Below are 14225 nucleotides of genomic sequence, written 5' to 3' on the forward strand. Positions count from 1 at the left end.
TAGCGTGCTCACAAGCTCTTACCCTTGTAGCCAAGCCATCCTTACAGTGCAGACTTATCCCGCATTCGTCCGTTATTTCCGACAAGTCTTCATCTTCGAATTCCTCCAAGCTTATGTCATGGGTTAACCTGCAGCGATAGAGTGGACAACAGACCGAGTCAGCACAAGACCGAATACTAGAACACAATGAAAGAACTGCTCTTCCACACAAAGCGGCAACGTTCTGCAGTTGTGCTGCCTTAATACGCACGCATACAGTTCTATCACAGTGTCAGTGGGTAGCACTCTCGCCTATGAGTCAGATGGTTGTTGGATCAAACACCCACTCCAGAGACTTGAGTGCAAAATCTAGGCTGACAATCCCAGTGCAGTACTGAGAGAGCACTTCACGGTCAGAGGTGCTGTCTCGTGGACGAGATGTTAAACCGCGGTCCCCATCTACCCTCTCAGATGGATGTAAAAAAATCCCACAGCACTATTTCGAAGAAGAGCTGGGGAATTCTCCCCGGTCTCCTGGCCAATATTTATCTCTCAACCAACATCACTAAAACAGGTTATCTGGTAATTATCTCATTGCTGTTTGTGGGACCTTGCTGTGCGCAAATTGGCTGCTGTGTTTCCTACATTACAACAGTGACTACTCTTCAAAAAGTATTTAATTGGCTGTAACGTGCTTTGGGATGCACTGAGGTCGTGAAAGGCTTTATAAGTTCTTTCTTTGTTCAATAAGTTGCACAAAAACACACACATACACACTTCTGTTTCTAATATCCTCACTCTGTCTTAGTGCTTCACTGGATGAGGGATTCGAGTTCCGTGGATGAATATTTTTGTTAACTTTGCATCCAGTGACAACATTAATAATCTTAGGTCAGAGACTGTTAAGGATCTCTACCCGATTTTCCCTCCCTGCATTTCAGCTACAATCCTATAACAAATTTCCCTTACACACCGATACACCATTTCTGTTCCACAAGATCCTCATCTTTCTGACTTTTTTTGAATAACCCTGGGTACTGAGGAATGCTGCACTGTCGGAGGTGCCGTCTATCAGATGAGGCGCTAAACCGAAGCCCTGTTTGCCCTCTCAGGTGAATGTGAAAGATCCCATGGCACTATTTAGAAGAGAAGGGGAGTTCTCCCTGGTGTCCTGGCTAATAATTATCCCTTAACCAACACTTAAAAAAAAAATCTGGCCATTATTACATTGCTGTATGTGGAACCTTGTTGTCCCAAAAAAAAGCAAATGAACGAAGAACTAGATAATCTGTTACTTTGGTGGTGTTGAGAAATGAATATTGGCCAAGACGCTGGGAGAATTCCCCATTCTTCTTCATCCACCTGAGCAGGCAGACAGGGACTTCAGTGTAACAACTGTGCAAAAGAACGAACCAGACAGTGCAGCACTCCCTCAGTTCAGCACTGAGGTGCCACCCTAGATTGTGTTCTCAAATCCAGTGGGGCTTGAACCCACAATCGTCTGCATTTGAGCTTATATCTAACCAGTGTTCCCTGAGGAATGGCCATTTTGATTGTTATTTATTTATGCTTACTTTTCATTTTTAATATGCATTTTACTGTAACATTTCTATATTTCAACTCTGACCCCTCACCCTCTCCCCCATAAGATTATACCATCACCTGTTGAATCTGTATCGAACATGTAGTTTGGGCAATTCAACTTTTGTAATAAATCAAACTTCTATCTGATTATTGTTAACCAATATATTGCTGTAATCACTCCTGTACATAGAAACATAGAAAATAGGAGCAAGAGTAGGCCATTCGGCCCTTCTCCGCCATTCAAAATAATCATGGCAGTTCGTCTAACTCAGTACTCTGTTCCCGCTTTTTCCCCATATCCCTTGATCCCTTTAGCATTAAGAAATATATCTATCTCCTTCTTGAATACATCTAATGACTTGGCCTCCACTGCCTTCTGTGGTAGAGAATTCCACAGGTTCACCACCCTCTGAGTGAAGAAATTTCTCCTCATCTCGGTTCTAAATGGCATACCCCGTATCCTGAGAATGTGACCCCTGGTTCTGGACTCCCCAGCCATCGGGAACATCCTCCCTGCATCTAGTCTGTCTAGTCCTGTTAGAATTTTATATGTTTCGATGAGATCACCTCTCATTCTTCTAAACTCCAGTGAATATAGGCCTAGTCAACCCAATCTCTCCTCATACGTCAGTCCTGCCATCCCAGGAATCAGTCTGGTAAACCTTCGCCGCATTCCCTCCATGGCAAGGACATCCTTCCTCAGATAAGGAGACCAAAACTGCACACAATACTCCAAATGTGGTCTCACCAAGGCCCTGTATAACTGCAGTAAGACATCCCTGCTCCTGTACTCAAATCCTCTTGCAATAAAGGCCAACATACCATTCGCCTTCCTAACTGCTTGCTGCACCTGAATGCTCACTACAAGCGACTGGTGTACAAAGACACCCAGGTCTCGTTGCACCTCCCCTTTTCCCAATCTATCACCATTCAGATAATAAACTGCTTTTCTGTTTTTACAACCAAAGTGGATAACCTCACATTTATCCACGTTATACTGCATCAGCCATGTTCTTGCCCACTCACCCAACTTGTCTAAATCACAATGGAGCCTCTTTGCATCCTCCTCACAGCTCACATTCCACCCCATCTTTGTGTCGTCTGCAAACTTGGAAATGTTACATACCCCACTAGTCACTGCCTGCCACCCGGAAAAAGACCCATTTATTCCTACTCTCTGTCTGTAAACCAATTCTCAATCCATGCCAGTATATTCCCCCCAATCCCATGTGCTTTAATGTTGCACACTAACCTCTTGTGTGGGCCTTCTGCAAATCCAAATACACCACATCCACTGGTTCTCCCCTATCTATTCTACGAGTTACATCCTCAAAAAACTCCAGTAGATTTGTTAAGCATGATTTCCCTTTCATAAACCCATGCTGACTTTGTCCAATCCCGTTAATACCTTCCAAGTGTTCTGTTATCACATCTTTTATAATAGACTCTAGCATTTTCCCCAATACTGATGTTAGGCTAACTGGTCTGTAATTCCCTGTTTTTTTCTCTCCCTCATTTTTAAATAGTGGGGTTACATTTGCTTGATTCATTGTACCACATGTATTGGTAATATGTACCTTTTGCTATCTTTATATGAACACATTTCCCTCTTTACTATATACTTGTTTAATTCATGCTAATTGAGCACATAGCTTAGAATCTGTCAAACTTTACAAAAAACCCTTAAAAAACTAATGAAAATATAAAATTGCCAGCACAGCACATCAGCCGTAACCATAGCTACATTTACAAATTACTCAGTCATGTCCACAAGATGAGAACCTAACTGTCCATATGAGACAATGAAGTCTTACAGTTACCAGCCTGGGACCCAGACAGGGGCATAAGATAATAGACCTAGAAGTTGCAGAAGGGTGGCTCGGAGAGAAACACCACAGGATAAGATGAGGGGCCAGTCCTGTGGGAATGGTAGCAACTGGTGATTGGTCAGGCCGAGGGGTATGGCATTGGTGGGGGGCTACTCTATCACCCCCTGCCCAAAGAGAAAGGAGTAGGCTGACTCTTTGTCCTTTGTCTGAAAAGATACTCGACACCCAATTGGCCACCGTGCCTTTTGGAAAGATCCCCATAGGGTCACCAACACCTGTGTCAATAATAACTCCATAACCACTCCCAAAAGTAGCATAAAAGAGACTCCATACAAGGGTCAGATTGTAGAGGATACGGACGGGAGTAAGGGTTGACCCTGGAGTGAAACCAGGCATCCCTGGGGAGAAGAGGATCCGGATCAGAGGTCAGAGGCCAGCGAGTCAGAGACCTGCGAGAGGAAGCCCCAGGCGGGGTAAGAGGAAGCTCCAGGCGGGGTAAGGCCAAGAGCCTAAAGCGGTATCCCCAGTGACCCCAGGCAGGTTGACTGTCAAAGACTTCTGCACGAAGTGGGCATGACCTCTACCCAGAGCGGGAGGGGTGATGTACCTTGTTCTGCACTGCTGACCCTTGTGTGAAACTTAATTAAATTCCACTGCACCATATTGGGGTCACATCGATCATTGGCAAGAGGGGTAAAGTAAACCTACAGATCACCCCCCCCCCACCCTTAAAACCAACTCATCTGGTGTGATTCAGCTGAAAAGCTGATCGGGGCGATAGATTGCTCTGCAAAACCAACTAGTCAAGCTTGCGATTGCTAACATGAGCAGGGCTACACCGTCAAAATCCTTTTCACTTTTGTCCCCAGGTGAAATGTTTTGTCGCGTGAGCTACTGCTTTCTGTGCAACCCAACAAAGAACCACCAAACCCAACACACCAGAGGAACCAAGAACCACCAAACCCAACACACCAGAGGAACCAAGAACCACCAAACCCAACACACCAGAGGAACCAAGAACCACCAAACCCAACACACCAGAGGAACCAAGAACCACCAAACCCAACACACCAGAGGAACCAAGAACCACCAAACCCAACACACCAGAGGAACCAAGAACCACCAAACCCAACACACCAGAGGAACCAAGAACCACCAAACCCAACACACCAGAGGAACCAAGAACCACCAAACCCAACACACCAGAGGAACCAAGAACCACCAAACCCAACACACCAGAGGAACCAAGAACCACCAAACCCAACATACTAGATGTTGGCCTTGGTTTTGAAAACAATGCAACCACTTCACTGCTGTTTTACTGGTCCAGAATTTATTTATTTTTTAATTCATTCATGGGATGTGGGGATCACTGGCAAGACCAGCATTTATTGCCCATCCCTAATTGCCCTTGAGAAGGTGGTGGTGAGCCATCCTCTTGTACAACTGAATGGCTTGCCAGGCTGTTTCAGAAGGCAGTTAAGAATCAACCACATTGCTGTGGGTCTGGAGTCACATATAGGCCAGACCAGGTAAGGACAGCAGGGTTCCTTCCCTAAAAGGACATTAGTGAACCAGATGGGTTTTTACGACAATCCAGTAGTTTTATGGTCACCACTAGTTTTCTTACTACAGATTTTATTTAATTAACTGAATTTAAATTCCCCAGCTGCCGTGGCAGGATTTGAACTCACGTACTCTGGATTATTAGTCCAGTAACATAACCACTATGCTTCCGTACCCACAGAATGAGCAAGTTTCAACAAAAACTTTAAAAATTACTAGTAAATCAAAAGCAAATTACTGAGGCTGCTGCAAATCTGAAATAAAAACGAAAAATGCTGAAAACACTCAGCAGATCAGGCAGCATCTGAGGAGAGAGAATAGAAACAAGTATAGAAACAAAAGATGGGTCCAGGGGAGGTGTAAATGGTTACAACAGAATAGCAGAGGGGGAGGGATGCATGGGAAATCTGACATAATCCAGATCATAAGAGCCTTCTCCTCTTTGCGAGATTTCCCATGCCTCCCTCCCAATCTGCTGTTAGCATTTACACCTCCTCTAAATCCATCTTTTGTTTCTATAAATGTCTCTATCACTTCCTTCTGCCTTGCAAGATCAACACGTCTATCATTTAATTACTCCTACCCTCCACCCTATCAGAGCCTTCTCCTTTTTCACTGGCTCTGTACTTGCTTAAAAGCTGTTCATCGCAAAACATCTTCCAGCTTTGATGAAAGGTCATCAACCAGAAATGTTAAATCCAGATCTCCTGTGATATTGCATATGGTAAATCAGATGATATGCTGTTTTATAAGGAATGTTCTACAATCAATTCCTCCTAGTTCAAAGTTTCTTAATTCAATTTTTTAAGCACTAAATTCCTTTTTTCCTATTTATGTAGGACTATCAAAATGTTGCTTAATTTAAATTACTGAATTATTTAGTGTAAAAAACTGTTGAGTTGAGTTATCAGAAGTAGACTATCCCTTTAAGGCCATAAAGTCCAATTGCTAAGTGAAGATAGACTGGGTCGGAGTTTAGTTGTTATTTGATGAAATAAGTTTGCAGATTGGAACGTGCTTGTACACTTCCATCTGCAAATCAGAAGCACTTAGTTTACATCCTCCCCTCCCCCACTTTGCGCATTCCGAAGAGACCACTCCCTCCGCAACACCCTGGTCTACTCCTCCATCACCCCCAACACTCGCTCTCCTCCCCACGGCATCCTCCTGTGCGAGTGCAGGAGATGCAACACCTGCCCCTTCACCTCCTCCCTTCCCACCATCCAGGGCCCCAAACACTCCTTCCAGATGAAACAGTGATTTACCTGTACTTCTTTCAATTTAGCATACAGTATTCGCTGCACACAATGCAGTCTCTTCTACATTGGGGAGACCAAATGCAGGAGGAGTGTGAAATTTTGGATGGGATAGATTTAGGGAGAGAGGAAGTATTAAGGGGATTAGCATCTTTGAAAGTAGATCAATTCTGAGGGACTGGGTAAACAGTCACTTGGAAAGGCACAGAGTAATCAAGGACTGTCAGCATGGATTTGTTAAGGGTAGGTCGAGTCTGACTAACTTGATTGAATTTTTTGAGGTGACAAGGAGGGTCAATGAGGGTCGTGACAAGGTCCCACATGGCAGACTGGTTATAAAAGTACAAGCCCATTGGATTGAAGTTGGATCCAAAATTGGCTCAATGGCAGGAAGCAAAGGGTAATGGTCAACAGGTGTTTTTGTGACTGGAAGGCTGTTTCCAGTGGGGTTCCACAGGGCTCAGTACCAGGTCCCTTGCTTTTTTTGGTATATATTGATGATTTGGACTTAAATGTAGGGAGCATGATTAAGAAGTTTGCAGATTATACAAAAATTGGCTGTGTGGTTGATGGTGAGGAGGAAAGCTGTAGACTGCAGGAAGATATCAATGGACTGTTCAGGTGGGCAGAAAAGTGGCAAATCTGGAGAAGTGTGAGGTAATGCACTTGGGGAGGGCAAACAAGACAAGGGAGTACATAATAAATGGGAGGATACTGAAAGGTGTAGAGGAAGTGAGGGACCTTAGAGTGCATGTCCACAGATCCCTGAAGGTAGCAGCACAGGTAGATAAGGTGGTTAAGACATATGGGATACTTTCCTTTATTAGCCACGGTATAGAATATAAGAGCAGGGAGGTTATGCTGGAACTGTATGAAACACTAGTTAGGCCACAGCTTGAGTACTTTGTACAGTTCTGGTCACCACATTACATGAAGGATGTAATTGCACTAGAGAGGGTGCAGAGGAGATTTACGAGGATGTTGCCAGGACTGGAGAATTTTAGCTGTGAGGAAAGATTGGATAGGCTGGGGTTGTTCTCTTTGGAACAGAGGAGGCTGAGGGGAGATTTAATTGAGATATATAAAATTATGACTGGCCTAGATAGAGTGGATAGGGAGGACCTATTTCCCTTCGCAGAGAGGTCATTGACCAGGAGGCATAGATTTTAGTAATTGGTAGAAGGATTAGAAGGGAGCTAAGGAAAAATTTTTTCACCCAGAGGGTGGTGGGGTCTGGAACTCACTGCCTGAAAGGGTGGTGGAGGCAGAAACCCTCAACTCATTTAAAAAATACCTGGATGTGCACCTGAAGTGCCGTAACCTACAAGGCTACAGATCAAGTGCTGGAAAGTGGGATTAGGCTGGGTGGCTCATTTTCGGCCAGTGTGGACACGATGGGCCAAATGGCCTCCTTCTGTGCGGTCAATTTTCTAAGATTCTATGATTCAGATTGGGTTATCACTTTGCTGAACACCTCTGCTCAGTCCGCAAGCGTGATCCTGGCCTGCCGGTCGCTTACCATTTTAATTCGCCGTCCCATTCCCACTCTGACCTTTCTGTCCTCAGCCTCTTACACTGTTCCAATGAAGCTCAACGTAAGCTCGAGGAACAGCTCCTCGTCTTTCGTTTAGACACTTTATGACCTTCTATACTCAACACTGATTTTAATAACTTCAGATCATAATCACTGCTCCCATTTTCCTGGACAGCAGGTGCTGGTAATGGTTCTACTGTTGCCATTTACAGCTCCTCTAGACCCATCTTTTGTTTCTTTACTTGTCCCTCCTTGCCTTGCACCATCATCCCTTTTGTCATTTAATCACTCCTGCCCTCCACCCTATCATAGGCCTTCCCTTTTGTTCTTTCTTCCCCTCCCTCATCCCTCCCCCTTTCCCTGGCTCTGTACTTGCGTAAAAACTGTTTAATCTTCAACTTCTTCCAGTTCTGATGAAAGGTCATCGACCTGAAACATTAACTCTGTCTCTCTCCACACATGCTGCCTGACCCGCTGAGTGTTTCCAGCATTTTCTGTTTTTATTTTAGTTTATAAAAGTGTAGTTTCTAATGCTGGAGGATACAGACATTCTGACTCCTGTGTCAATAAAATAGTTTCTCTGTAGATTGCAAGTGATTGGGAAACATTTGAATATGGATAGATGTGACAGGCAAAACTCAGGGCTAGACAACAACAACTTGCATTTATATAGCGCCTTTAATGTAGTAAAAACGTCCTCAGGTGCTTCACAGGGGCGATTATCAATCAAAATTTGACACTGAGCCACATAAGGAGATATTAGGACAGGTCAAAAGCTTGGTCAAAGAGGTAGGTTTTAAGGAGTGTCTTAAAAGGAGGAGAGAGAAGTAGAGGGACGGAGAGGTTTAGGGAGGAAATTCCAGCATTTAGGGCCGAGGCAGCTGAGGGCACGGCCGCCAATGGTGGAGTGATAGAAATCGAGGAGCGCAGAAATCTAGGAGGGTTGTAGAGCTGGAGGAGGTTACAGGGATAGAGAGACATACAGTGATATATTTGAAAAGTATGTATTATATAGGTGAATAACTTGACATTTCTTTTAAAGCCTGCCTCCCTCCTAAACCCCCCACAATGTACACCAGTAAACAGTCAGTATATTCACAGCACAACACAAGTTTAATAAGACATCAGTTAACCAAGAAGTCTACATCTTTTCCCAAACTCAACTGGGACCGTGAGGTTTCAATTTAAACAGTTTTCTTTCTAAAAACTGAAACCGTTAATGCCCAAGGGGGCCTTGGCTACAAAGAGGATATGTCCTTATTCTGGGGAGATCTGCAGGGGTCCTTTGCATGACCGACTACAGGCTGTACCATAAAAAGCCACCAGCATTGCTTTGGGAAGTGAATCTGCTGTTCCATTTGCTCCAGTGCAAAACATTCCTCAAGCCATTTTCATCTGAATCGTTGGCAATTTAAATATATTGTGCAGAATTATTGGGCATGTACATCCGGTATTATTAACAGGTCAATACATGCATTGTGCCTACATATACTCGTCATTATCATGTGAGGATGCCTCTCAGCTTGTCCAGTCGTTAATCGTGACATCCCAAGAAAAGCAGCACCCAGTGTGCAAATCTCCCAAAACAAACCAATTTATCTGTTCCACAAAAATCTGCATCCCCACCAAAAGCAGCAGCCTGAATCAATCCATTGCACTCTTACATCACATTGAGTCTACAGCACAAAAACAGGCCATTCGGCCCAACTGGTCTGTGCCGGCGTTTATGCTCCACACGGGCCTCCTCCCACCCCTCTTCATCTAACCCTATCAGGATACCTTTCTATTCCTTTCTCCCTCATGTGTTTATCCAGCTTCCCCTTAAATGCATCAATGTTATTCGCCTCAACTACTCCTTGTGGTAGCGAATTCCACATTCTCACCACTCTCTGGGTAAAGAAGTTTCTCCTGAATTCCTTATTTGATTTATTGCTGACTATCTTATATTTATGTCCCCTAGTTTTAGACTCCCCCACAAGTGGAAACATCTTCTCTACATCTATCCTATCAAACCCTTTCATTATCTTAAAGACTTCTGTTAGGTCACCCCTCAGCCTTCTCTTTTCTAGAGAAAAAAGCCCCAGCCTGTTTAGTCTTTCCTGATAAGTATAGCCTCTCAGTTCTGGTATCATCCCTGTGAATCTTTTTTGCACCTTCTCCAGTGCCTCTGTATCCTACTCTGAGTGGGATACGTGAGGTTTTGTTGTCAGATGACTTCATCCCTTTTAAGGGAGGAAAAAGTCCTCTTGTCCTCTGGCTAAATCTATCTATCTGCCCCTCTTGGTTCGCCAACCCTCCAGGATTGTCCTGGGGTCTCCAGGAACTGATTCATCTCCAGGACACTGCTGCGAGAAAAATCAGAGCTTTTAAAAAAAAAGTACTTTTTTCATTTTCTGTGAACATTTTAGTTTATTAGTTATAAAAATATTGGTGATGGAAAAAAATGGCTGTTTGTGTGGAGTGGTTGGAGGAGGGCAATCATGTGATGAGACTTCATGGAATACGTCCAACTAGAGTTGGCATCCCTATGCCTATCACGTACTAAAAGCAACATGTCAGCAAGTATAGCAGTCAGACTGAAGTCGGCCCATTCCAGTCAGCACACTCCAGCCATCACACTTTGCTAAGGTTGCAAAAATAATCATGAAATAAAGTTTGCGACTTAATGCTGAGTTCTTCTGACCTGAAGCGGACATCGATAAGTACTTTACAATTTGCAAAGTTCCCTGAGCAAACAACAGTTAAACTCGAGTGACCTGAGCTCGTGTTTACTTAACAATTAGATTGTGTCACCTTAAAGGGTCCGAGCTCCAGTTTAGCAGAATAGTAGACTGTGAGTTCCGTGGTATAACACTCGTTATTATAAAACAGCGCACTTTAAGCGACAGCACTTCATAGTTATCACAGTAGGCACAGCATGGGAGGAGGCCATTTGGCCCATCGTGCCTGTTAGTCCCATTACTCCCATTCCCCTGCTCTTTCCCCATTAGCCCCGTAAATGTTCTCCCTTCAAGTATTTATCCAATTTTGAAATTTACTATTGAATCTGCTTCCATCACCCTTTCAGGCAGTGCATTCCAGATCATAACAACTTGCTGCATAAAAAAATGTTTCCTCATGTCGCCTCAGGCTCTTTTGCCAATCACCTTAAATCTGTGTCCTCTGCTACTGGAAAGAGTTTCTCCTTATTTACTCTGTCAAAACCATTCATGATTTTGAATACCTCTATCAAATCTCCCCTTAACCTTCTGTGTTCTAAGGAGAACAACCCCAGCTTCTCCAGTCTCTCCACATAACTGAAGTCCCTCATCCCTGATCCCATCCCAAATCTCTTCTGCACCCTCTCTAAGGCCTTGACATATTTCCAAAAGTGTAATGCTCAGAATTGAACACAATACTTCAGTTGAGGCCTAACTAGTGTTTTATAAATGTTTAGCATAACTTCCTTGCTTTTGTACTCTATGCCTCTTAAGCTCTGCTAATCCATACTACTTCCACCAGCTGTTCTACATACTCTGCAACTAATCCAGGTTGTGGGAGTCAAACAGACCTGTACATCTGAGGTACACAAAAGCTCTAACTAAGGTGGAGATTGTTAACAGGAGGGTGAATACAGCGGCATTGTATCTATGTGCGTGGTTAATGGGAAATATGGGAACACGTAGCAGCTGCCTTTCACAGAGCCTCACGTCCAACCACATCCGACACCGTGTCTGTTTTACATGGGGGTTAAAGGGAATTAGAAGATCAGTAATCACATTGAGTGCTTCAGATGACATCATCAAACCAGCGAGCAAAGCTCTGGAGCTTTCTTAATGTCCTCTGGACCCCGCAATTAGATTAGTACTTAAAATTCCCTCAGCAGTATCTCCTGTCATGCAAAACAGTGAACTTTCATTTTAAATTGGTTTTCTTACTCTTGCTTCATGGTCTCCAGCTTGACTTGGAGGTTTACTGAGAAGGAAACCAGTGTCACGTGACGTACAATAGGTAACAACAATATTACCATGTAAAACTAGCAGATACATTGGATTTTTGGTGAAGGACCTTGACAGCCTTCACACAGGACAGGACAGTGAGCAGAGAAGGTGGTGATTAATATCACCAGTCCAAACTGGAATCAACCCTACATCCCAGAGATTGAAGGGCAGTGTTCTAACCTTCTATAACACCCAAATCCTTCTCTCCACCCACATTCCTCGACTCATGTGCTTTAGATGCATTGATCAAAATTTCTAATAAAAGTCCCTTTATTCTATTTGTTCTCGAAATGTGGGTGATGCTGGCATGGCAGCAGTTATTGCCCAGAGAAGATCCTAGTGGGCCTTTTTCTTAAGTAGCGATAATGATACAACATTGTTCGGCCACTTCAAAGGGCATTATGAGTGAACCAGATAGTGTGGACGAGAGTGACACTGAAGCCAGACATTAGTGAACCAGTTGGGTTTTTATGACTAACTGGCACCTTTCACGGTCACTTTAACTGGTGCTGCTCACAAATTTATTGAATTCAATTTCACAACTTGCCATGGTAGGATCTGGCATAACTTCTCAGCTTTTGAATTCTATTCCTCTTTTTGTGGCTTTGTTAACTTGCGTGGGTACTTCTAATGATTTGTGAATCTGTACCCCCTTTACTCCTCTACTCCATTTAGACTCTTATTTTCCAAGCAGTATGTGGCCTCCTTATTTCTTCTACCAAAAGGCACCACCTCACAGTTATCTATATTGAAATTCATTTCCCAATTACACACCCATTCTGCAAGTTTGTTCATGTCGTCTTGATTCAAACTGGATGCTTTTATATTTGTTCTTGTTATGCAACAAAGCAATATTTATTGCTCATGCCTAGTTACCCTGAGGGTATTAAGAGTCAATGACATGGTGTGGGACTGGAGTCACATGTAAGTAAAACCAGGTAGGAGGTGGCACGTTCCTTTCCCTGAAGGACACTAATGGTTAATTACCAGATTTTTTTTTCCAATTTTACAACTTGCCACAATGCGATTTCAACTAACGACCTCAACAACAACGTGCATTTATGTAGTGCCTTGACGTAATAAAATGTCTCAAGGTGCTTCACAGAAACGTAATCAGGCAAAATGCACACCGAGCCAAAGAAAGAGATATTAGGACAGGTGACCAAAAGCTTGGTCAAAGAGGTAGGTTTTAAGGAGTGTCTTAAAAGAGAGGTGGAGAGGTTTAGGGAGGGGATTTCAGAGCTTCAGACCTAGGCAGCTGAAGGCACGGCCGCCAATGGTGGAGTGAAGAAAATCGGGGATGGTTATTAGTCCAGTAGCTTAACCGCAGGCTATTAGATCCATACTATTTTATGATTTAACAATCCTGGCGCAGAGCACAACAGGAGCCTCAGCACTGCATTAAAGTGTCAGCCTAGATTATGTGCTCAAGCCCGTGAGAGGGCTGCATATAGTGACACCATTATTCCCGGCCAGAATGGAGATGATTGGGAAATTCCCCTGTCAATCACGCCTGGAGACCGCACGGCTATAAGTGACAGATTGATTTTACGCTCATAATTTTTATTGTGCAACTATCCTCCACACAACAACAACTACTTGCATTTATATAGCACCATCTGCTCACTGTATTTCGCTGGAGAAATAACCCTTCTTTTATCGGGAGACATCGCTGTAGTTTTGGTCATGAGTTCAATTTGTTATAGTTCGTAGAGACTCCTTTTAAATAGACTCTGTAGACTGTTTGCTGTAGTGCGCTGTTTAAACAGACTGTTTGCTGAGTAAGTAGACTTTGTTTGCTGTAAAATAGACAGTTTGCTGTGAGTCCTGCTGTAAGTCCTGCCCCACCTCCAGCTCATTGGCTGACACCATGGTGTCAATCGACACTCTGGCCCTCGAGTGGGACTTGAACCTACAACCTTCTGACTCAAAGGTGAGAATACTTCCGCTGGGACCAAGCCAATAACTGATAGACAGTGAACGTTTTGCTGAAGAACCGTAGCAGAGCAATCTCTTAAAAAAAAAATCTTCTTGCTACGACCTGTATCCCTTTTGTCTAAGAGCATAAATATTTACAAAGATTAAATATTAATAAAAGACCATTTTTTGCAACTCGCATAATTACAAACAATACATCTCCAGAATAATCTCTTAAGAAACATTCAGCACCACAAAGAAACTAGTTTTTGATGTAATGCAATTGAATGATCGGGTGCAGCCTCGGTAATTTTGCAAATGTCCCAGAAAAAAAACACAAGGAGCTTTGCTCGAAGTCCACCAGCACTAACCTTTGCTTCAGTAATATCTGTGACAGCAGCAATCACTTGTTCCTTAAGTACTTCAGGACTAAAAACTGCTACGAGGAGCACATCCAGCTGTTAGGTTTAATTAGCCTCAGCTTTCCAAGGGAGAGAAGTGCTCAGCTACGTTTATAAATTTTCACATTTCATCAAAATTCAAGTCAAAACAATGGCAGGAATATTCAAACCCAGCAGAA

At 43.4% G+C, this 14225-nt stretch overlaps 1 protein-coding gene across 1 annotated transcript in view; it reads right to left on the minus strand.

Annotated features, from left to right (window-relative positions):
* Positions 1-14225, minus strand: part of mapk8ip1b (mitogen-activated protein kinase 8 interacting protein 1b) — a 154193-nt gene that overhangs the window by 93991 nt on the left and 45977 nt on the right. The window contains exon 2 of the mRNA XM_067993563.1: positions 23-128. Coding sequence (XP_067849664.1) covers positions 23-128 — 106 coding nt within the window. The remainder of the gene's footprint in view (positions 1-22; positions 129-14225) is intronic.

Source organism: Heptranchias perlo, chromosome 12 (assembly GCF_035084215.1).
Source record: "Heptranchias perlo isolate sHepPer1 chromosome 12, sHepPer1.hap1, whole genome shotgun sequence".
NCBI lineage: Eukaryota > Metazoa > Chordata > Chondrichthyes > Hexanchiformes > Hexanchidae > Heptranchias > Heptranchias perlo.